Source organism: Thermobia domestica, chromosome 14 (assembly GCF_964235325.1).
Source record: "Thermobia domestica chromosome 14, izTheDome1.hap1.1, whole genome shotgun sequence".
NCBI lineage: Eukaryota > Metazoa > Arthropoda > Insecta > Zygentoma > Lepismatidae > Thermobia > Thermobia domestica.
This window is the reverse complement of record NC_137467.1, coordinates 161,168,836-161,195,363: the sequence shown is the minus strand read 5'-3', so window position 1 is coordinate 161,195,363 and position 26,528 is coordinate 161,168,836. Positions and strand designations below refer to the sequence as shown.

General features: G+C 34.0%; 1 protein-coding gene across 1 annotated transcript; it reads left to right on the top strand.

The window, feature by feature from the left end:
* Positions 1–772: 772 nt before the first annotated feature.
* Positions 773–26,528, top strand: LOC145670440 (uncharacterized). The gene is made up of 2 exons (XM_081739118.1): positions 773–1,654; positions 23,886–26,528. Exons 1-2 carry the CDS (start codon positions 1,293–1,295, stop codon positions 24,994–24,996), a joined length of 1,473 nt encoding a protein of 490 aa, XP_081595244.1. The 5' UTR covers positions 773–1,292; the 3' UTR covers positions 24,997–26,528.

The window sequence follows — 26,528 nt, the reverse complement described above, 5'->3', positions numbered from 1 at the left end:
GCTATGTTTCGATAATGAAAAGAATTATCAAACCCATCCGATACATATGATAGAGAAAAAGCAGGAATTGGGAATCGATACCAAAACTAGGTATAAACCTGTAACAGCGAGCTCTTCTGTAGTAAAAATGAGCTTCAGTATCACACAAAAAACTTTAAGCATCTAGTTAATGCAACGCAATAGCAAAATACCTTGTCTATTGTTACAGCTTTTTTTCTTTCTTAGCAAGGAACAAGTAGTGTGCAGCAAAACAAAAATCTTGTTAAGACCAAAAAATTGTATTGTGTTTCTTTGCCGAACACAACATTCCCTTTCAAAGCATAAAGAAAAACATGGTGTTCGTTAAATAAAATGTTCACAGTGTTCTTGATTTTTTTTTTTTTTTTTTAAATATTGTGGCAGCATCTTTGTGATATTATCATGCATTACTGTAAATAGTTGCTTTTACGTTACGAGAATGAGTTCAACTGCTCCTTATAGGTCCTCTAAAGTGATATTTTTCAAAATTATTTATCACTAGGTGTTATAAATTGTATCTATTTTAGTTGGCAGGAAATTTTGCTTCCAATCGGGAAATTTCATGGCTTCGGACGGGAAATTCTCTGTTACAAAACTGGCATCACTGCATTCTAGTAACCTTGAATCACTCTACGAAAGAAATACGCAAGCGAAGAAGAAAATGATTGGAAAAATAAAGTACTTTTCTGAAAGTTCTAGCGTTCGACAGTGGCTGTGCTAGTGAGTGCCTCGTGGCTGGTGATGCTCCGTGAGGAAGGAGATTAAGTGGACCCAGTGATACACCTACACTACACTTACACTTTCTGTTCCATTTACACGTACATACATTCCCTCCTTCTTTCTTCTTTTATCTACACTTTCTATTTCTCCTTTATCTTTTCATTTTATTCTTCCCACTTTCCTCTACTTTTGTGCCCTGTTCACCTTGGCTTTCGCCCTCTTTCCCTGTCTGAAGTCCTTTCCCGACTTTGACTTTTACTTTTTCCTGATTTTGATTTTTTTCCGACTTGTGTCCTTTTCCCGATTGTATCCTGTATTTCATTTTATTTTGCTTTTGAATCATAAATCCTCTGTTTGAGGTACACATTTGACCATTTTTGTATTAGTAGCACATATGACCATCGAGCCGGTGCACCTACCTATTTGACCGATAATGGTCTATGACAAGACAAGACAAAGTTCTCGTAGACGTAAATCATTTCATTAACACTGGCAAACAAAATATAAGGGAAGTAAAAGAACAGTGTTAAATTCTTATATAATTTGAATTCACAATGGCTGGTGAGGCGTCTGTTAGGTTGGAATTGAAGTGCAAAGAAGAAATTGTTTGTGACTTACCTCAGGAAGATCCACTCGAAGGGAAAGGGTGGACATACGAACTAATGACTGACAACAAAGAGTTAATATTATCTACAACTGAAGGAGAGCAAACAATAGACAAGGGTACAGCTATGTATTCTTTGGATGTGAAACTGACCGTTAATATGCTGAAATCAGAACTTGCAGAATCAGATCCTGCATTAGAAAGTAATATAGAAACGGTACGAAAAAAAGTGGTTCAGGAGACTTGCGCGTCGTACTCTAATGACTCCCAACAATTAACCACTAAAAATTTAAATTTAGTTCGGTCAGAAAGGTAATGTTCAATTTTTCATATACTAAATGGCTCAGATTGACAATACGGTTACATGGGTTCGGAAAATTGTTGGTTAAAAGAAATGCTTCACAAGAAGTATTTAGATATGGGAGATATCTAGAACATAAGTTAGTAATCTACAATTTGAAGATGGCGTGGCACACATACACTAGCTGTATACCAAATAATAACAAGGAATCTATTTTTTTGTCAAGTTATGAAGGAGTATTTTCTTTTTCAAGATAAACACTACTACTCATACAAATCTCTTGATAAAAAAAAAAATGATTCTTTTATTATTAATTACACGTTACTCACTAATTATTGCACATATATAAAATATAGGTGCTCGACGATATTGTTTTATTTATATAGAGACTTTTGTAAAATAACAAATTGCGAGAATGATATTCATCCTATAATTTTCCAAATTAAACGTGGAATGTATTATATTGGAACAAAAACTATGCACGTTTGTAATTTTAGTCAGAATTTAGCTCAAATGAGTCTAGCCTCATTTCTCCGGAGGGCTTAGAAGACATTAGCAAAATACAAAATAAAGAATATTTTTTACCAACAATGGATGTTCATTAATTATAGAGGTCCATACACAAATCCATTTCATAGGTGCACTAATTTCTTTCAAGGAAGTCAAGTTTTTATATTCCCAGCAATCATTTCAATATAGGATCACTTTAGGGGTCTAGTAAACGTACATGATATATGAATTATTGTCGAAACAACTCTAACGAGCATGCGCTAGATGGCCAGTAAAAGGAAGATTGCTATGTAGATTAGGGCATTACGCAGAATGTTGGTAAACGAGGATAGCGCAAAATACTTCATTTAGGATAAACTTACATGTCTTGCGTGTTGAATGTGTAATTGAACGTTCCTAACTATTTTATAGGTAACATTCTGAAATGCTTTCTCTGTTTGCATATTTGTGTACCGAAGTACCACAATACATTAGGGACGTAATTTCTTAATTATATGGATTCTTTCATTCTCAAACATTTTTCTAGTTCCGTGTCATGATTTGACTAATTGATTTTTGATACTCCATTTCGTTTACAGTGGTTACTGGATACCGTAACACGGGATTACTTTGCACATCGGTCGTTACTTTGCACGAAATATGAAAAGGGTTTCACAGTCCTTTGTCGGAAAACCATGAACTGTAAACAGGAAGTTTCAACTACGCTGTAAGATAGAACATGTAACTGTATTTTGGCTGTAATGTTGGGGGTTAGCATCAGTTCTAATTACCGGGAGTTTTTGTTCTAGTGGTATGGCAAGCAGTTACTCTAAAAACAGCCTAAATTTAAAAGAATTTTCGTCAAAGTTAAGTCAGTTGGTAGAATACTAGTGCATATAATTAGACTTTGATGCAATTGTTGAAATTGAAATGTGAAACGTTTTAGAGGTGAGGTTACTTTCAACAACATACAAAAAAGTATGTTGAACATGCGTTTCTGTGCAATGTTTTCATTCAGTATTTAAACATTTCACACTCTACACAAAACTGCATGCATTTTATTAACATCGATATTCTTAAAGGAAATTATGTGTTTTCTGGTATCGACTCTGGAACCACATTTTAATAGTTTAATATATGTCCCACACAAATGCCAACTGACGAACAGAAAAAATCATTTTTGTAAACTGATTTGATTTGGTTATTCCCTTTGTCCAAGAATATGATCCGAGCACTAATCAGCTTAAGATTTACGGGGTTGGTAACTTTCAGGCTCAAACCCACCCAAAATTGCATGATTTTTTTTTTCTTAACGGCAAGTCTGCAATTAGACTCAAACAGTGACTTTAATCGGTTCTTAGAGATTTAGTCACTTCCTGGAACTGTTTCTGCGTGAGTCACTTGTTGGAACTGTTCGTGCCTTTGCTGTGGCGTATTAGTTCAGAGATTAGTGGTAGTTCATATTTTTCCCACTAAGTGTCTCTGTACAGTCATATGGCAGTTTGTTACTGTGGCGTCACATGTTCTGTCTGCTTGTATGTGTGTGCTGTTGCTTGTGGGATGCGGTGAGCGGGTAATTGAATTTTCGTTTCATGGCGACGATCCAGTGAGCAAGTGCGATTGAAAAACCGTAACATGAATTCAATACAAAGAATTTGAACTTGTCGTTTTTAAATAAGTTTGTATTAGATTCGGATATTAACTCATATCGCTTTTCAGCACTGTGTGGTTTAATTGAGTTAGAGAAAACCTGTGATGGTCGAATTCTGAAGATATTCCCGACCTATAGTAAAAGTGGGCGTTTGTCGGTTAGTCTTGTTTGTAATAATAACAAGTTTGCTCGCTTTAATAAATCGACGTCGTGCAGAGCGGAACATTTTTCAGTAATGTGTAGTTGAGTATTGAGCATGTGTTCCTGCTATCTTACTTTTTCGGGAATCAGCAATTATAAGTTCATTACTCATGAGTGGTCTGATATGGCGAAAGGGCGAGTGCTTTCGTTTTTTAATTGATATTTTTTTATTCTTAGATTTCCTTTGCATTTGAGTATTTGGCAAAGTATTTGTTTTACTGCTGGTTCCATTATCTTGGTGATATGTAATTTATTTTTCCTTGTGATGCTTCACTGATTTATAATTAGTGATGAGTTTTTTTTTTTTTTTTCCTTCTTACGATAGCTTTATAGTAGTGGTTTGACTGAATATTATTTTTTTGGGATGTTTCTATGGTGCTTGAGTAGGGTGGGGGTGGGGTGTTAGTCCCCATATAGATATCAATATTGATAGTCACCACTTCACCTGGATTGATTAAGAAAGGTGTTTAGTAACATTTTGGCACTTGTCTTTATAGTATAATTCTTAACAATGTATATTACTTTGACTCGGATAGTAACTATAATCGATTCAACTGATCCAGTCCCGGGAGCATATTGAAGCAGTTTAGAAATCATTCCTAAACTGCTCCCGACACCGGATCAGATAAATCGCTGCAGTCACTGTTTGAGTCAAAGTAAAGATTTGCCTAAGAATCCATTGCTAGTGACTGCAGGATTGCATCAAAGTCCCATTATACATGGCAGTATTCTACGAAACTAATTTAACTTCGACGGAAATTCTTCTAGATGATATCTGTTAAATTTTATCAGCCTTTATAGTGACTGCTTTTCATACCTCTACTAGAAAAAACTTTCCCGGTAATTTAAACTGAATTTGACCGCAAACATTATAGCCAAAATACAGTTACATGTTCTATCTTACGGTTGCAGTTGAAACTTCCTTTCTACTGTTCATGGTTTTACCGACAGAGTACTGTGAAACTCTTCTTCAAATTTTGTGCAAAGTATAAACCCCGTCTTATGGTACTTAAAAGCAGTTTTATGCAAGACATTATAGTTTTGATTAAACGGTAGGTTATATATCATTATTTAGTTTACGTTAACTGCGGAAAAGGAAGTGTTAAAGAAGATGTTATTAACTTTCTCTTTCTGTGTCATCACGTTAGGAGGATGAAGCTCGATTATTCGTATACTAATACATAACAGCTAGTTAATATACACTTATAACTAACATTATGGAGTAGGGTAGTATAGATGTGAAAGAGTAGAGATGAGAAAATGATCAAATAGGGCCGCTATCACTTTCGAATCCATAGTCCTCTGGCGCAGTAGGTGTTGCTCATTAGTATATATTTTGTTTAATTTTTATAATAATAGTTATTATTATAATTATGATAAGGAATTGAGAATGTACCGGAAAGGACATTAGAATCGCAAGATTGTGGCTTCTCTTATTTATTCTTATCAGTTTTTTATTTCAAAATTTTTTTATGCACTTTTTTCCCTGAAGCTAGTGCTATTTCGCCTGGCGCGTGGTAAAATACAAGTTTGTATAGTGTTATAATAAGAATTTATACATAATGCTGCCGAAAAAATTCGTAATGTGTATCATTTGTTTAACATAACATAAAAAGGTATAGCAAAAATATATATATATTAATAATCATAATCTATGGAGTAATCGTGGACAGTACATAATGATTCCAGTTATGTATAAAAATATTTATAATAATCTTTAAAATATTCAGCACTCGAAATCGAAAATGGCATCATTAATCACTACAGTTTGGAATCAAATAAATAAAAAAAAAAGTAAGAAATTGTTTGAGATTCATATATAGGTCCATTTTTTCTGTAAGACCCTCGAAAATTTTAGTCATTTCACTTGTCTTTTAAATGGTGTGATTTCAAATTATAACCCCTATGGTGAGAAGCAGAACGCACACTATTAATAGTTCCAAATTCTAAACATGTTACAAATAAGACGATAGGGTATAATTATATAGCTGTTACCTAGGATATTATTATCCCTTCCTATATTGTAGAAAATGATAATTAATTATTTCATTCATCGGGTAGCGATAAGGTGATTTGAAATGAAACATCTCCATCTTAGTTCCTCAGAGCGCGTAAATGGGAAGTCAAAATTTAGAGTAGATAAAAAAATAGAAGAAATGGATAATTTTAGTTTTTGTTATCTACGGACATAATTGTATGGTTTATATTGTATCATATAGCAACAAATGTGTTTCTTTCAGTTATTACGGATAAGACAATTTCAAATTATATCCTTTGTGTTGAGAAGCGAAAAACTATCATTATGAACCACAAGTTTGATAATATTTCAATATGGATTAGAAATATTTTCCTGACCTTTTTCGGATTTGTACCTTTTACTTGCAGCTATTCTACAACCAACTTTACGGAATAATAAATTTATTTATTTTCATTTTTAGTAGTTAAGTGTAACAAATTAGGAGTTCGTGCTTTCTACAATTTAGAAATTTGTAAGAATATCTTTAGCTGGAAACTACAAAGAAAGTTGTATTTTGTGTATTGTATTGTATTGAATTGTTGGAAGTTGTATTGAATTTTTATTTATAGCAATTGGAGGTTTAATTATGCAGTTGTGCTTTGAAAGTTCTCCAGAAAGAACTGCCCAATAAATATCGTTGTAGTGCATATTTAGAAAGTTAGGCCCGAGAAATATGGTTGTATATTTAAAAGTTTACTACTCAGGCCAGATGTGATTTATGCTTTGTAAGCCTGAATCCTGCCCGCGGGCTAATCATTTTATATATTAAGAAGAAGGGGTTGTAGTTATGGTTACTTTTACTTAAATATTACTTAATACATTCCGGACGGACTGCGAACATAGCTCGCAGTGAATGTTTTGTCCCTCTAGACGGGCTGCGAGCTATGCTCGCACTGTACTGTTCTTTTTTGTAGCAATGAAACGATGGGCGACACTCGCACCTCGTTTCGTGTATTTGTTAATCGTGAGTACGTGGTTCAGATTCGAAGTGCTAGGTGGCGTGTGTGCTCAATTTTTGTCACAACTCAGCTGTAATTACAACTTTGTAGGAATACGCGGTTTTTTGCCTTTTCTTGTGAAAATGGCGAAGAAGTTGAATTTTTCACACAAAGGCTAATTACACATGATTTTCGAGTTTCCATGTGGGCATAACAAGTATCATTATTGAAACTCTCACATTGTGTATTTTGTGTCTCGTTTCCAACTACAGCTTACATATTACATGCGTATAGGATATTTTTGTAGTTTTTGTTACATTGTAAAAATTTTTCTCGCTTTGCGTAATTGATAGAAGTATATATGCAGTAAAATGTTAGAAAATATATACCAAGTGTTGAATGATACACACCTATGTAAAGGGGAAGTTCTGTAGTTTATAAAATGGTATAATCAGTAGCATTGTGTTGAAAACTGTCATTTCTACGAATTTTTAAAATATGCCAAAAAACCGTCGTCTACAAGGAAAAATCAGGTATTAAAAGGCCCGTCCGGAATGGGTTAATTATGCACCAAGGCAGACGGTGATGACGGCAATGAATGAACGGTAGAGTGAGAAAAGTGGGAGGAAACGGCAGAATACCGCGAAAACCCACGTACACGTTTTTGTTCTTCAACTACAAAACTAGCTTCACGGAATCCAAACAAAGTAGCAGAGCTATACCATTCAGCCACCGTGTCCCCAGTAAAAATAAAATAGTACCACTTTACAGCTCTCCTACAATACATATGCTATACTGATATTAGTTTATTTTGGAATTCAGAATTTAACTACAATATGATATAATTAAGAACATGCTTCTCGAAACTATTGTCATAATAGATTTTGTCTTTTTTTTTCATCTAACTTCTGCGCTGATGACGGATAATTAATTAAAGAAGCTGATTGTAAAATTAATTTTTAGCACTCTTACGTCGGGAATCGAACTCGGTACAACATGCACCAATGGCACGCGCTAGCAATTCGAACAACGGCGAAGGCTTTATCCACATGCACAAACTGTCCTATGACGAGAACATAACAAGACTAGTGATGGGTAAATTCTTGGCAATATATTTTTCGGGAATGTTCCCTGGAAGATTCCCAAAAATGGGAATTTTCTTTGAATTTATGAACAATCACAAATAAAAATGCATTCTATTTCTATATTATCATTTCAAAGGTAAATTCTTTTTTATATCACAGTATATTATTACAGTTTTCCCCAGAGGAGTCTTTAAAATGTATATTCTGAATGATGTTATTTTATTAATATTTTATTATATTTAGAGAGTACGCATAAATGGATGTTTATTTACAATATGTTCTACGAAAGAAAATATGTTTCAAAAATGGTATAGTAGGTCCACATACTTTTAAACCGCTAAAAAGTTAGTTATAAACAAATTAGGTTGGGTAACTGGCAGAAGACACATGTCCCACCATTTTGTCAACATTTAGGCATAAATATGTATGTTCACAATATTTGCAAGAAAAATTCTTATCTTTATAATTTAGCATGTAATATTGCCACTCGACCTTTTTTCCTGCCCATTTCTCAAAATGTCATGCTTTAATTGACATGTAAGTGAAGTCCGACTACCTCTTCAAGAATTCAAGCCAGAGACAGGAGACAGACCAACGTCTATTGCTAACGGTGTTTGAGGGTTTATTAATAGCGCTACATCTCCATTTCTACGTAATTCTAAATTACTTAAAAATGGTTCCTTGTCATCATTTGTTATTTAGTACTTTGCTATTATTGACTATTGTTTATCTTTGGTGGACCAGCATATGCTCCTACTTTTTGCGATATTCTATTCTGATGCGGTTGTTTTATGTTTTCATATGTTAAATTACGTTACCGACATTAAATTCACACAGCATTGCCAAGCGAGCGTTAGCGAGTGAAGGTGGGATATAGCCCCGCAGAGCACGTTCTTTTCTACCTTCGTTACCAGCAATTCACTATCTTTTCTCACATAAATCACTTCCACTTACACTTACAGTTCGTGCAAATCCCCTACCGCCCTAAAAAATTGTGTTCGATACTTTGTGGATTACTTGAACATCACTACCAACTCATTTGTTCCGTAAATTGTCCTACGTTTTGCTAGTGTTTGGCCCCTATACTAAACAGTTACCCTACTTTTTAGTTCAAATGGAAATTAAACTTAAGAAAATCATATTATTACTTATATAAAGTACAGTCAATAGTTTTTGATTTTTTAACGTCCAAATTCTTTAAAACCTAGAAGTTATAACGAAATACTTTGGATAGATTATTAATTACCTGTACCTTGGGCAGAAAGTGTTCATACATGTGCACTATACTTAATAGAATGTTAATTTAATATTAACAAAAGAAGAATGTTTTTAAGATATGTAAAAAAATATATTACGGGATAGTATTATGTAGTTGTTACTAGGTAGTTGTTGATGGATACCTAATCATCATGTCTGTGTGCATGACAGTTTGAATGAAAATATATTATAAAGTGTATCAACTAATAAACCATTTTAGTACCGTTCATCGACTTTATAATTCTTATAGAAAAGGTGAGAATAATAGTATATATAATTATTAAAGATAATTTTACATGCAAACGATTACTACCACTCGAGATATATATTTTACTTAGCCGAACCAGGTTGACGACTACCCTTGGTGAGTCGTTGTAAAAATTTTGGTGCCGAAACCCGGGACTTTTCATAAATTCATATCCCGAAGCAAAGTAAGGGTGAATTTACTTTTGTAATAAGGTTAATGAATACAAATTTCACAAGACTATGAAGTGGTAGAATAATTATAAGAAAAATGAACGGTGAAGCAATGGAGAATGAATCCAATAATAGTGACAACGGTGAACATAGTGTAGCACCAGGAATGACATCAGAAGACCGAATCTTCCTAGCCTTACAGCGACAATTGATTCAGATGTCTACCGAATTAAAGCAGACGATAGAGCAGAAGTCCGAAGAATCCAACAAGCAATGCGAAGAATTGAAGCAGACGATAGAACAGAAGTTCGAAGAATCCAACAAGCGATACGAGGAATTAAAGCAGACGATAGAGCATAAGTCCGAAGAATCTAACAAGCAATATGAGGAATTAAGTAGACGAATGGAACAGAAGTCAGATGAAACGAAACAGTCAATTGTCCAGGCGATGAATCACATCACCTCGCAGTTCGAGGAAAAGTTAAAAATAATATCCGAGGATTGTCAGGATAAGCATAACCACCAAATCCAAGAAATCAGTGATGTAAAAAAGGATTTAGAAGTAATAGAATCTTCTGTTCAACAGCAAAAGATTCAGGTCATCAATAATTCTAACAACATACGTGCAAATACGCAATTGATAGCTACTCTACAGGAAGAAATTAGAACGCTACAGGTTAAGGACAACACATACCACAATAATATGGGTAGTGATCGCTTGGAGTTTCCCCACTCACCAGAGATGACTTCGCCTCCACCTGTGTCTGATGAGGATATTATTTTGGAAGAAATTCATCCTAAGAGTACAGATGTGCGGAAAAGGGATGGTGCAACGACACATCACGTCATGGATAGGAATTGTCACCCAATAAGTACACGGAATGATAAAAGGAAGGTAAAGTTAAGTGTTAAGATGAGTGAAATACGGGCTATGAGTAAATTCAGTGGTAAATGTAATGAGAACGCTACTTCTTTCCTGGAAAAATTTCAGGACGAATGCAATATAATGTGTATAGATAGATCACAATATATGAAATTAATCCCTCATGTATTACTCCCACCATGTTCTTTATGGTTTAAAGCAGTACGTGATCACATCAATACATATGGGGAATTTAAGGCAGCACTGATCGCAAATTATGAAAATGACTTTTTGCTTGCAAATCGAGATGCCACCATTAGAAATCAACATTTCAATCCTCGTTTGCACAAATCTGTTGTTGAGTTTGTTGTAAATACATACAACGAATTAAAAGTCGTAAATCCCTTGCAATCGGAATCTAGAATAATAGCATCGATTCGAAATTTGCTCCCATTTAAGTTACAACAGATCTTGTTTTCTACACAATGCATGAGTTTCAATCATATATTAATGCTTGTCCAATGCTATGAAACTCAATACCATGCTTTGAGTCAACAAGCAGGAGTAGGTAAAAGTAAAAATAATTCAGATCATTTTGTACCTGTTCGGAATCTAAATATCAGAAGTGTGAACGATACGGAACACAACCTAAGCCGAGTAATTTCTAGCAATCAAAACGAGCAAAATAGGCAAAGTTATGTAGGGAATCAGCCTAACCTAATTAATCGTGGTAATCCTGATGTCAGATCACCCAACAGAAGTAGACATAAAAACAATCGGAATATAGGGCGAAATTACAGGAATACAATAAGCTACATGGATAGACGTAATTGGAGGTCAAGAGATGGCACTTCGTATCAAAATCAGAATCACGATGAAATACATGTACAAAAGAGTGTAGAACCTAATCATGATTGTGCAGTACAATGTACTTTATTAGAATCATATGCAAGTATGAATGTAAGCTGATTACCGTTAATGAAATTAGGTTAAACCCATATCAGTTATAGATTCTTGTGAACTTTTATTTTTAAGTTTATGTGTTAATATCAATAATGAAAACAATTCTTATAACTTCGTTATACAGGCAATATGAGGAATTATAATTCGATTCATAATTGATTAAAAGCAAAGATTATTTATATTAGATTGACTTGTGTTGAAAACTTAATTGCCAAAGATTATGTTAAGTATAAGATTCATTCTATTAAGTTAATTATTCAACGACTGTCTTGAATGAGATTCTTCTATATTTTGATGCCTTATTGATCCAATGTTTATTTTAACATATCACCTAATATAATTATTATATAATGCGCCCTGGATAATGGTAACTCATGTTTGTTTCTTACGATTTTGACTTCGCACCCTTCAAAGATTAAATAAATGGGCGACGACATTTTAATAATAAAATATAATAATAATGTAATGAATGATAATGAAATAAATATAATTAATGTAATAAAAGATAAGTATTAATGAAGTGAAAGATTTGTTATAAATGTATCTATATCTATGATATGTAATGAAGATACATACGAGGGGCGATCAAAATGTGATGGACATATGTAATGTAAGACCATTATTGTAAACGGACCAGTGGTTCTTGAAGATAAAAGCCAAGCTCGCTTATGACTTTTATATTCAGTCCAATTGTCGGGCGACATTTTATATAACGAAATACTTTGGATAGATTATTAATTACCTGTACCTTGGGCAGAAAGTGCTCATACATGTGCACTATACTTAATAGAATGTTAATTTAATATTAACAAAAGAAGAATGTTTTTAAGATATGTAAAAAAATATATTACGGGATAGTATTATGTAGTTGTTACTAGGTAGTTGTTGATGGATACCTAATCATCATGTCTGTGTGCATGACAGTTTGAATGAAAATATATTATAAAGTGTATCAACTAATAAACCATTTTAGTACCGTTCATCGACTTTATAATTCTTATAGAAAAGGTGAGAATAATAGTATATATAATTATTAAAGATAATTTTACATGCAAACGATTACTACCACTCGAGATATATATTTTACTTAGCCGAACCAGGTTGACGACTACCCTTGGTGAGTCGTTGTAAAGTAAGTCATAATATATTAAAATAAAGGAATTAATCATATTGTTCTTATAATTTGGAAGATAAAGTAATGAAATGGAAATAAATTCCTTCCCGGGATTTTATAGGCCAGGGAGAAAAACCGGGAATATTCAGGGTCTCAAATAAAAAAGTAAGAAATTGTTTGTCATTCATATCTAGCCCCATTCTTTCTGTAAAATCCTCGAAAATTTTAGTCATTTCACTTGTCTTTTAAATGGTGTGATTTCAAATTATAACCCCTATGGTGAAAAGCAGAAGGGACGCCGTTAATAGATCCAAATTCTAAACATGATACAAATAAAACGATTGGGTATTATTGTATAGCTTTACCTAGGATATTATTATCCCTTCCTACATTGTAGAAAATGATAACTAACTATTTCACCCATCGGGTAGCGATAACCTGATTTGAAGTGTAACACCTGCAACTTAGTTCCTCGGAGTGCGTAAATGAGAGATCAAAATTTAGAGTAGGTAAAACAAATAGAAGAAATGGATAATTTTAGTTTCTGTTATCTACGGACATAATTGTATGTTTTATATTTTATTATATAGTAACACATGTATTTCCCTTAGTTATTACGGATAAGACAATTTCAAATTATATCCTTTGTGTTGAGAAGCGGAAAAAGCATTATTACCAACTACATGTTTAATAATATTTCAAGAAGAATGATTGGAAATATTTTTCTGACTTCGGATTTCCTTGTTTCGGATTTGTATCTTTTTAATTGCAGCTATTCTACAACCAACTTTACGGAATAATAAATTTATTTATTTTCATTTTTAGTAGTAAAGTGTAATAAATTAGGAGTTTGTGCTTTCTACAATTTAGAAATTTGTAAGAATATCTTTAGCTGAAAACTACAAAGAAAGTTTCAACTCGTTCTATTTCAAACGCTTTCCAGTTGGATTTTTTTTTTTTTTGCGTTGCTCTGATCCTATCGTACAGGTATATATTTGACATATTGCTATTCCTATTATAAGAGGCAAGTAATTCGTGAGTATTTTTTTTTTTTTAATGAAGAAGGAAGTATTAATGTCCGTACTAACAAACAATGAAAGAAATTTTGATCGTAGCGTTAGACTTGTTTCAAACTTGGTGATCAGAACGGCTCCTGCTCTACGGATGGTATAATTTGAGACCGTTTCTTTTAGGCGAGTGAAATGAATTGAGATCTTAGTTGAGAATATAAATGAATGTAAGAATATCCGAGGTACAAACTTTGAAAAAAATTCTAACCATTCTATTTGATACATCTTTCGAAATTTAACAGCTATTGCCAGTTATTTTGCTTCTAATTCCAGAGAATGCAATTTAAGTACAAGATATTTCTTATTAGGTGAGTGAAATAATTTTTTTTACTCTGCTTTTAGATTTTAGACAAGTGAAAATGGCTTTAGATACAAGTCGCGCAGGATTTTGTATTTTTTTATTTAAGAAAAGCTTTGGAATAGAAGATTAGGAATAGATTTATCAATACAAAATAACTATGCAAAGTATATTTTTTGACAAAATAGAATCCTAATACCTTTAAAGATCTGCCCAACTTCGGCTTGTTTTTAGTTTTCCTTTAAAGGAAAGTTGCCATTATGACTACTAATCGATTCCTAAGTGAGGTTAGTTTCAATTTTTGTTAAGGGGCAGCAGCATTTTTTTAGATAATGTTCTCGTAGTACATTTGAAAACTGTATTTTATAATGGACTTTTCGTTCTTCTATATAGAACTCCTGTAGCCTGACATCATCGTTATTATTTAATTTCATTTCAGAACGATGTTAAGTCGAATTTCATTGTGGGTTAATGAGATATACCTCATAAAATGCCAGCGAAACGTTACTTATTTATTTACAAATTAGCCCGGTACAGTCCAGATTAGGAATATAATCGTAAATACGAAATTATTAAGTACATCCCGCCTTTCGAACAAAATTTTTTAATAGCATAGAAAACTACACTGTCTAAGCTGAATTTCATTCTGGATTGCAGGTTTACATTAGGAAAGCACGATGATGGCTTTGAATCCAAGGTTTTATGAGAGAAAGATATAAACTGCTTTAAGAAAAACTATTGTCCACTTTTATTATATTTCTTACACGGGGGAATATATTCGATGATCCAATCGAAAATGTAGGAACGTGAGAGTACAATGAACCAAGACTGACGAGAAGGTTATGGAGCTAATGGTTTATAGTTTTCTTGTGTATCAGTTCTTTGATATATTTTGTGTTTCCACGTATATTTCCCTTTCTTTAATTTGCACCTTTTCTAAATTTTTAAAAGTATTTTCAGACTTTTCGATTGAATTCCACCAAGATATGAGTTTTCTATCATTTTGTCAGTACTGGTGTCTACTGATAGCTTTTATCATGCTTCATACTGCCTTTTTGCACAGTTTCATATTTTTGCACTTGAAGATGTAAACGCTGAGCTGTTTCATATAAAATCAGGAAGTTCACGAGTGAAGACTCAAAAATTAGAGTTAAATTTTACATTTCGAGTAGCGTTACCAATTGGCGAAAACAAGTGGAAGGCAGAGATTTTTTTCAAAGTCAGTTTTGAAATTACAGGCTCTCAAAATACTGATAATTTACCAGCAAAATATTCCATGCTTGACATTTGTTCGATTAGCACTTCCAAAGATCTCAAAGCTCATAGGATACTAGCAAGTATCAACATAGCACTTGCAACATAGATATTTTCATTTTGTATCCAAGTAGTATGAGAACCGTCAAGGTAATTTGAATGATATTTTTATTACTTGTTTGTGGTAATGAACAATTTGTTAAACAACTAATTTATATTTTAACTGAGTGTGACGTGAAAAGTCACGAAATATCAAAACTGTATTCCAGGTGGCAATAATATCATAGTGTCATCATTAGCACAACGAATTCACACCTGCGGAACTATTTCCAAACAAGCAAACGGAGTGAAATTAATAGTATATACCCAGTCAGGAATGTCCAAGGGAATGGTAACTGTATTCGCATCAATAGTAATTGTATTTAAGCGCAGAACTAAACTTTTACAAACTTGAAACCAGGAACTTAATGAAACGACATAATGATCCTACCTTCCTCCAGACGCTGTTATGTTTGGACCTTGAATTTACCATGAAACCATTGCCTCCAGGAATCTTAAAAACACACAAATCTTGATAGATAAGGTTGGTAACTACTCTTTACATCTCTTATACGTTACAACTTCTATACACTATTCACACAGTACACGGTGCAGCTTCTGCACAATATTCATCTTACCTTCTTCAAAAAGAAAAAAAATAAAATAAAAGGGATAAAACGCAGCGAAATGGTAGCTATTTCACAATAAGTTACTAGGTTTGGAAACACACCTGCTCGATACACAGGTACCGTAGTGAGTCATCGAAACTGGCAGAAGGCAATTTTATAACTTTTACGTTTGCATAGAAAAGTTTAATCGAATATTTCTGATTCAGGCCTACACATCCAGGACAGCAATGCTACCAACTTGAAATGTGCAAAATATAGCTACAGAACCAAATATTTAAACATGTACAAATTTTAGCATGAATTCCAAATTGAAAAGTTGAATATAATATAAATCAAAGATAGAGTAGTCACATAGATTGATTGTTTTATATCTGTGGGATCAAACTTCAGAAAAACAACCATGTGACATTTCACTATATTTGACCCAAAAGCCGTTGCTTGTAGGGAGCATAAACCCATGGCCGATAGGTTAGTCCGGCGTTTGGTCTACCATGCAGTAACATGTTTAATCATACTTGATATTTAATCTTCTAGTATAAAAATTACAGGAACCATGACCTGTAACAATTTCCATCGTTTCTTTGTGTAACTCTCTTTCCCCTTTCCTAATTTTAATAGTCGGAGTGTATTATTCCAATTTTTCCTTTTATGGTTAATTTTCACAATGTTATGCATTTTCTTTTGATGATTGCGTTTAGTTGCATTACTAATCGGAATTTTTACAATTAATTCTTAAATGTTCACTTATTTCTTTTTAATCCAATTTTTTATTTCTTGTCCTAGTCAGCTAACAACTAACATTTAAGGAGGCTGGCGTTCTAAGAAATAGTAGTTCCTTTATCCAGGTGAATTGTTTCAGTGTATGTCTTATAGCTGGACATCGAACATGAGACGCCAGGATATTTCTCCAATTGAAGCAACAAAGAATGAGTATTTCTGCATCACTTAGAGAAGCACTAGATAGGATAAATTACATTCACGTTCTAAGAGATGAAAATTAATGCAAACAAAATGAATATAATAATGTGCATCATGCTGAGACAGAGAAAGATGGACAGAACCACGAAATTTAAACTCTTAAGCATAGACAGTCTGGATTTCCCTCCTGCTTCATCTTTCTGTTTGTTTTTTTTCTCTTCCCTTGTGGAATAAATCGCATTTAGTATCAATAGCCAACATAATTTACAATGTGTAATTCATTGAAAAAAAAAACTGTAGGCAAATCGAACGGAGAATATTTAGAATGAGTCTCACATGCTGTCCAAGTAGGGGCACAATCTAAGGCGTATATTCAAAACAGCCATGTAACTGCACTCTGCAATATAGTTGTTTCCGGTTCCATTTCAATTTTTAATTTTATTTACGGTTTTTAGATGTCTATGGCTAAACATCTGGCTCCAGAAAGAAACCTTAGATCTGTAGGTCAAAATCAGGCAAAAGTTTATCCACATTCTTCAGAACTTACTGTTGCGTCTACATACATGTAGGATTAATCGAGGATTTGCATTGAGAAAAGCTAAAATATCCTAGATAGAAGCACTTTAAATTTGGTATTGGCGCAGAATGTTGCGTATAACATGGACCGAAAAAAAAAAGAAATGAACAAGGACTAAGGGACGCTAATGAAGGGCAAACTATGATGAAACTAATTGGAAAAAGAAGAAAAAGCATGCTTGGCCATCTTATTCGGCACTCCAATTGTATCACCATGCTGTTAGTTGAAAATGCAGTAGGAATACCAGCAAAACGAAGACCAAGGATATAGTATCTAGACAGTTACGAAGAAGTGACGTTATCAAATTTTAAAACTGATCTTTCATGGTAGAGAAAAATTTCATAATTTCCATGTTGCCCACCTACCTATGTTTGGAAGGAACAAGAAGGAACCGATGATTTAATTAGTGATTTCCCAAATTTACGATATTGACACTACTTCCTTAAGAATGATTAGAAAGTTGATTTCATAAATCTACGAAGCCAATTCTACCTCTTGAAGGAGGTCTCCTCACCAATAATCCATGCGGAAATGACATTTCGTAGCTTTGTTAGGTAATGTTCGTGCAGTGTAAATAAAACTTCGAATATAATATGTGCAAGCTCTCACAGGAATATATCGCCTGGTACAAGCTATATTTTACTCTCAAAACACATTGTTTTGTTATTAATAATTTGTTTTCTGCGTTTCTTGTAGATATCTTAATTTTATTGACTAGTGGTTAGTGGAGGCTAGTTTTGGTCAAATATCTTTACACTTATATTTCTTTCTTTTTACTGCACGGGTTCTTCCTGTGGCCGTGAAATCGTGTTTTTTGTCGTTGGTTGAATCTTGTAAATATAATCGTAACGTTCATATTGATCTTTACCTTTTTCCCAAAAGTTTACACATCCCTCTGTCACTTGTTTATTCCGTTTTTCCCAGCTTTGCTACGGCAAATCACGATTTCTTCTGTACCTACGTTTTGCATAGACCGAAGTTGGAGAGAACGGTAGACAATGCATAGATACCGTAAAAATGGAAAAGTGAGCAAATGATCAAATTAAGCTCAGATATTTGAAAAAACTAAAATTATCTTGCGGGGCATATCACGAAACCTGGTTAAACTGTATAGAAAATCTAATAATACTGAATGCAATTCATACTAATTAAAAGAACATCAAAAGGTTACAAATGAACAAGTAGCTTTTACTATATATGTTTACGGCCGTTTCGACTTCATTTCCACCTTTATTTTATTTTTTTCTTTTAATACAGGTGGCTGTGTGGCACAATTGATAAATTAAGATTTCACTTACAATAAACTTCGACTGGTCAACTCCTTCAGGAGCGTTGCAGTTATAACAATCTCAGACGTTCCACGTCGGATAATCCCATGGGTCCGCTGGAGTTCTCTGCTGATAGTAATAAACGATCGTCCAAGCCGGAACAATTATTCCTTCCGTTTCAATGATTTGGAGCCAGAGTTTGTCACGCAAAACTGAAATTACTAACGAATGTTAAGGTGCTAACACGTATGTACTAGTCACTTCACTGCTGATTTCTACACAATATTAGAAAAAATATTTTACCCAAAGCATATGCAAATGTAGTACAATCACTGATGGTAAACTAAAAAAAAGTTGGCTATCAGGTATGCAAACAGCGATTAAGCTTGCGAAGCTCAATCCGTACAAGGATAGCACTCATAAGAATATAACGTGTGTTTACTTAGGAACAATGCACCGCACTCGCCTTCGTGAGTGTCCTTCCGAGCGACGACCAGGCGTTCGTGCAAAGCACTGAAGGTTCTTTTAACAAACCAAAGCTTGTATATGGTCAGCCGGGAAAATCCCGATTTTCACTCCTGGCATCGGGACCGGAATTATCGTCCTATTAGCTTTTAGATATAACTGCGTAGGTGGAGGGTGATTGTCCCGAAAGTCAGATATAAGGAAACAATCACCAAAAATGCTGCACTCACGTGATCAGTGTCCCTGTCTCTTGAGCATATATGGCCGTAAAACCGGAGCTAGGCTTACTAACACAAATGTACAAAATACAAAACTGATGAGAAATGGTTCAAGATTTCTCTTCCATATACGAGGCTTGGTTAATAAAGTCTAAAATTAACTTTGTCCTATATCTTTTAAATTCCCAAAAATCAGCCTCAGGTCGTGATAGCCGAAACGTTGTCTTTATGGGGTTATGCTATGTATAGTACGGATTTTTTGTACGAAATAATTTACATCTTGATTTAATTTCGCCTCTTTGCACAGTAAATAAAACAGACAAACCAAAACTTCCAAGGTTGATTCGGTGGTTAGATGGTTAACGCGTTGCTGTCTGGAACAAATGGTCGTGGATTCAAGTCACAGAAGTTGAAATATTTTCATTCTAAATATGTTTCTGTATGTTCACATGTATTATTAATATTACTTTTCTTGCACTTCACATATGTTTTCTTAGACCATGTGTTCATGGATTAGGGTAGTTTACACGAGGTTTCGTTGTATATGCTTACAGTTTCCTATCTTCCCTTCAAAATGGATTTCTATATGTTCACATCTGTTAATATTTATTTAATAAGATAACAAGTTAATAATTATTTAACAAGTAAGAATATATATTTGCAGAAAATTTAGAACGATGCCAAAGCACATTTTTTTAACACAGGAATGCATTATTTTTCCTTTATTCCGAAAGTTACTGCGATTGTGTGCTATGCAGCCAAACCTTCCACTAACTGATACTGCCGGTGGCATCAGTTTTCTGGACGTACTTGCATTGTAAAATCAGATTTTCTCTTCAAAAATGACCTATGGATTATTGTTCTGATAAAATATAGAAAGTATCAGTGTTAAAATTGTAATCGTTTTTTATATATGAACACATTTTAACACTATTTTAGAACAGGAATTCCAAAACTGGGGTCGAATCTGGCGTAATATCACGACTATTTTTTTTTAACTGTATACATGTCAAATACGGAAGTAGTTCAAATTTACTATTACATCCAATTTCATTACTTACTTTCTTAGAGGAAGAGTGCTGAAATGTATCACGTTGCAGTTTCTTGTAATCGATTCTGCATTCAAATAGTATGTTCATTTTTTCCATTGAAATTCAATTCAAGCTGGACGTGGTTAAAATTATCCGTCTCCGGTTTCAACATTTATCACTATAAAACGAAAATGATAACAAGTATGTAGCAGCTGTTGTTTTGTAAGTGATTAGTAATCCTGTTATCTGATTTTCATAGAGAAAAACTATAAGCTGTGGAGCAGCTCTTCTGCGATCGGGTCAGCGTCCCAACTATACGTTCTGTCTTCTTCCTTAACTTTCTATTCAAATTAAAAGTGCTTCAAATTAACAAGTTTTTTCAACATTTATCTCTATAGAAGTGAAAGAGTACCGTATAACTAGTAATAGATATTTGAGATAGATCCAGCGTCCAAGGAAAAGATTTCTTCTTTGATCTTGTTAATATATGGGAACATGTTGTTACAGATGTACTACCTCATGTTTGAATATTTAATTCGCATATTTTGGAAGACGACTGTGAAACGATATTCACTTGTTTAGTTTGGGTATTGTATAAAATATTTAATAAACCCCACCATGCCATGCATAAAAAAGTTGTAGCTATGTAATAGATATTTGGCAGAAGTTATGTGAATGGTTAAAAAAAAAATGTACCGCCTTCACACTTTCTTTTTTACTGCCATGAATTTTAACCTTTATCCTGATTTGAAATATTATTTTACTACTAGGCAATGCGGTTATTTGGTCGTTTTCGAGCCAGTGATGTATGTTTTAATCACTACAAGATTTTACCGTTCCGACATTTACGTTGGTTATTTCACACATTCCGCTAACACCGTATCAGTTGTTAATAAACGCAGATATTTACGAATTTTGTAACATTTTGAACTTGTTCATTATAGTTACCTTAGTGTAAACCTAACGTTCGGCCGGTATTGTATATGTTGGCGATTCTACCTACCTGCACAATTGTGTAGGTCAGAGCTGAAAGTGTTAATGATGGTTATTAACAATACGGAGAAAGACGTTAAATTTTTAATAACTTACTTAGCGTGAGATAAACGAAAAGAAATTTTACGTGCTATATATTTAGTTAACATTTACAATAAGAAGACATCACATTTTTATACAAATAATGAAATCGATATGTCTACGATAGGCGGGTCACGTCGCTTGCGTCAGTAATATGCTTGTGAACTTAAACGTTTGTGAAATTTTGGTGTGTCAAAAACAATAAGATAATATTATAGGATACGATACTCTAAGAATGGGCTATAATGATCGAAGTTGGCATGGTTTAGTGTAGGATGATACCCAGTCGAGAAGTTAAATTTATGAGGTGTGGGACTTCGGGTTTTGTTAATCACTGGGTGAATGATTTTCGTATATTCTTGAATGTATACTAAAATTTAAAGTGAAATATATATATATATATATATATATATATATATATATATATATATATATATATATATATTACTTTTTAAGCTATTACTGCTAAAATTACACATTGAAAATTACTATGAAATCTTCAAATGAATGTCACGTTTCTTGCAATTAAGTTAGTCTTTTGACCTTCATTCACAATTTCGCGAACGTATGTTCAGTATGCTGTACTTTCTTCTAACCAGCGAAACAAACACCTGATCATGAGGGTGCTACCTCTGCAACAAAATGTGCAGAAAACCAATGCGTAACTTCAACTTTGTAATTTCACAGATAGTACAGAAAATACAACCGGGACCAAGCTTATGCCTATTGTCCCTGGTTCAGGATTTGTGCAGGAACTTGAACTTAACTTGTACTTTAATGAAATGTGAACTAGTTTCAAGACGCATTTATGCGAAGAAAACATATTTTGACTGAAATCTTATAAATAAAATATATACTTCCTTCGAAATGCGATGGTAGAGTCGGGAAAAGATATTCTTGAAAATTTATTTCAAGTGTTAATTATTATTATTATTTTGTAGTTTTTACGCTGTAAGTGTTTATAAGTGTCCAGTGTTCAATACAATATTATACGTATAGTATTACGTGATTTTATTCCTCCAAGTTTGTGTTTAAAGATGATGAATTATGTATGACGTCGTTAAAGGTACGTAGATATACTTAGTGAAGAGTGTCCGTAAGTGTTCTTTTTAATCGAAAGCTTTCCGCTAAAGTTTCCTGTAGGAAATATTCTATTGTAGGTTTTCAGGAAAACAACTGTAATAAAAAGAAATGAATATCACTGAACACTAAGGGTTATAATAAACTAACATGTGGAGTTTGCAAATGTAATTATATAAGCTTTGCTACAAAAATATATACACAGACCATATCAGTGAGCTCTGAAATACAAAGTAACAAAATAATGTATGATTCAGTCTACAGAGCAATTGTTACCTAAAGAGTAGTATATACTCTTTCGAAAATCGAGATGAGACGAGCAATGTTTACGATGCTTTTCGTCTCGTCTCGATTCTCATCTCCAAGGCGTGACGATATTGTGAGTTAGCCTTGTACCGTCTCAAATTAGGATGTTAACCCGCATCCTGATTTTGTTCGGTTTGTTTTAGAATCGAAATGGGAAATTTCCCTTTTATTGGACATCATTACAAAACCTAAATATTTTTTTTTTTTTGCCTAATGTCACGTTTCTGCTTGTAATTGTATGACCTGTGCGATAATAAGTTTTTATTGTTTAAATATTTCACGAGATACTTATTATTATTACTAGTATTATTCCTGAAAATTTGATACTTCAAGTATTGAAACAAACGACTATTCAAATATATGAATGTAATAAAATGTCTGTCATTGCCGATCAATCGTAATCGAAATTCCTAGAGTTAAAAAAAAATGTTGCTCGACGTGTATTCGGTGGAAGAACCTCCAGATTACTGGTCAAGCGTCTGGACCACTGAACCATGATTACTACGCTGTAAACGATAAATCTTTAGTCTGGTTACGTTAAATTTCTCTGCCTCAGCTTGGAAAGTTGAATGGTACTTTTTTTTTTTTTTTTTTTTCGTTTCAAAATATCTTCCATGTTCCAGTTATGATGATATAAGTGAATAATCTTCGGTAGTTGTTCTTAAACCTGTGGATCATAAGTTTTTTTTTTTTTCACGCGAAACTACAGATAAGACATTTAATTCTCATACTGTACATTTGTTTCAAAGCAGCCGCCATTATCTCGCCAAAGACTTATAATCGCCACGATATAAATGATTGTTAAATTTGATATAGTGAAACAAACTACAGCCACTTATCTTGAGAATAGAGAGATATGGAGACTTCTCAGTGGTACTCCATTTCATATTTTTAAAATAGATCATGTAATAAAAAGACTAAGCGAAATTTTATCATGAAATATAGCGTATGATTACATTTTTTTGTTGTTACTTAGTGATTGTCTGCATTCACATTTCCTTGTTTGTTGAATTTGTTACAGGCGCGATAACATATTAGCTGTCCACGGAGAAGGGGATACAGTCATTACATTAAAGGAAGCAGTTTCTCATTCAGATGAGGAATCACATACTTCGATGCAATTTGGCGAAGGAATTCATCGATCACGTTTGTCAAGATATATGCTGACAAAGGAAAGTGAAAAGCGTCATACGTACCAAAAGAGTGGTAAACGCTTTAGTCGAAGTTCAACCTTCTCAAGCGGTAACTTATTGCATACAGGTGAAAAAACCCACATCTGCGGAGTGTGTGGAGTGAGATTTAGTGTATGTTCAAGGTTGGCTACACATATGTTAATCCACACAGGAAAAAAAGCTCACACATGCCAAAAATGTGGTACGGGATTTAAACGACGTTCAAGTTTGGCTAGACATATGTTAATCCACACTGGACAAGAACCTCACACATGCCAAGAGTGCAGTAAGGTATTCAATCAACGTTCACGTTTGGCTACACATATGTTAATCCACACAGAAAAAAAATATTACACTTGCCAAGAGTGTAGTAAAGCATTTAGTCGACGTTCAAGCTTGGCTAATCACCTGTTAATACACACAGCTGCAAAACATCACACATGCCAAGAGTGTGGTAAGGCATTTAAACGACGTTCAAGTTTGGCTAGACATATCTTAATCCACACAGGACAAAAACCTCACACATGCCAAGAGTGCGGTAAGGCATTTAATCAACGTTCAAGTTTGGCTACACATATGTTAATCCACACGGGAGAAAAATATTACACATGCCAGGAGTGTGATAAGGGATTTAGTCTACGTTCAAGTTTGGCTACACATATGTTAATCCACACAGGAGAAAAACCTCACACATGCCAAGAGTGCGGTAAGGCATTTAATCAACGTTCAATTTTGGCTAGACATATGTTAATCCACACAGGACAAAAACCTCACACATGCCAAGAGTGCGGTAAGGCATTTAATCAACGTTCAAGTTTGGCTAGACATATGTTAATCCACACAGGAGAAAAATATTACACATGCCAGGAATGTGGTAAGGGATTTAATCTACGTTCAAGGTTGGCTACACATATGTTAGTACACACAGGAGAAATAATACACATGCCAGGAGTGTTTTAAGGCATTTAGTCTACGTTCAATTTTGGCTAGACATATGCTAATCCACATAGGAGAAATACTTCACACATGCCAAGAGTGTGGTAAGGCATTTTGTCATCGTTCAAGTTTGGCTAAACACATGTTAATCTATGCAGGTGCGAAATCTCACACGTGCAAAGACACCGGAATGGAACTTATTCAAAGTTCAAACGTGTTGACCCATACAGGAAGAAAACGTCACACGTGAAAAACTGTGGGAAAGAAGAGTCTACGCTCGAACCTTAGAAGACATTTCAATAAAGTAAAGACTACAGAGATTCAAAGCGTAGATGGCATTTACTCAAAGCTCACACATGGCGAATCAAATGTTAATCCACACAGGACAATAATCGCACGTGCGGAGAGTATAGAAAAACATTTACTGGCAGTTCACATTTGGCAAATGGCAATATTAAAGAAAACATTCCAATAACCAAACACATGCAAATGGTGTTGAATAGGATTTAGTCTGGAATCAGCTTTGGCAAGACATGTAACTAGACATAGGATATAGAACGGGATTTGACAAGATTTTAAGTCTAGTTTTGGAAAACATGTTAAGTTTACGAAAAATATCCTACAAAAGAGGTCTACAATAATATTAAATATTAATAGAAACAGACCACATTAAGTCCTTCAAATGATATACCTCTCCTTTGCAACGAAATGTCTTTTGGAATACAATTTTTAAGTTCGTAATTTTGGGGCATATTACTGCAAATTGGTCCCGCATCTACTCTACGAGCTGCCTTTCTGTCTTGCCGTCACAGGAATTGCAGTATAGTGAAAAAGTGGCTGACGCCGAGGAAGATTCGAATTGAGGATTCCACATGTGAATGTTTGTCTGAGAATAGTGACTCCAAATATACCCCTTCTTGAGTCTTCATATATGTAATGAAGTTAGGGGTAACAAGTTTAAGCGACATCGATAATGAGGGTGCACCTTTCTCATCAGCTACAAGTGTAGATCCGGCAGAACAAACATGTTTTATGTCTATTCCAACACTAGGGCCCTCTGGACCATCTGCGATTTGGCTGCATCTTGCTGGCCAATACATGGTTGCACAGGTTCGTTTCACCGCATATATTTATATTTCTCAAGACGTTTTTTCATGCTCATTGACGGAAACTTTGGGCAAATTGAAGGAAAGAAGCGATCAAAAAATCAAGTCCTCCTCCCTGTCACATGGGTTAAATTGATCAGACGAACTTCACTCAAAAATCGCATTAAGGTTGTATGTGTCAAAAGAACTCACTAACAATATTGAACATGATTTCACTCCAGTTCCTAACATCTTTGATTTCAAAGGACTTTAATGGCATTCTTATTTAAAGTGTTTATGACTTTAACGGAATTCGTGGTGTATGTTCGGAAAGAGTTTGTGTACCAAAAGCTCGTTACACAGTATCTTCTACTCTTTTTCGCTCACTGTCGTTTCTGAAGCGCGGGATGATGATGTAAAGTGAATGTGCATGTGGGTGGTTAAAAATACAGTTCGTACCTATGTTTTCTA

Bases quoted from the DNA above. Each gene is read 5' to 3' on its own strand.
- LOC145670440 (XM_081739118.1), top strand. From the start codon at position 1,293: ATGGCTGGTGAGGCGTCTGTTAGGTTGGAATTGAAGTGCAAAGAAGAA. The intron at 1,655-23,885 runs GTAATGTTCAAT...AATTTGTTACAG, and splicing joins AATTTAGTTCGGTCAGAAAG to GCGCGATAACATATTAGCTG.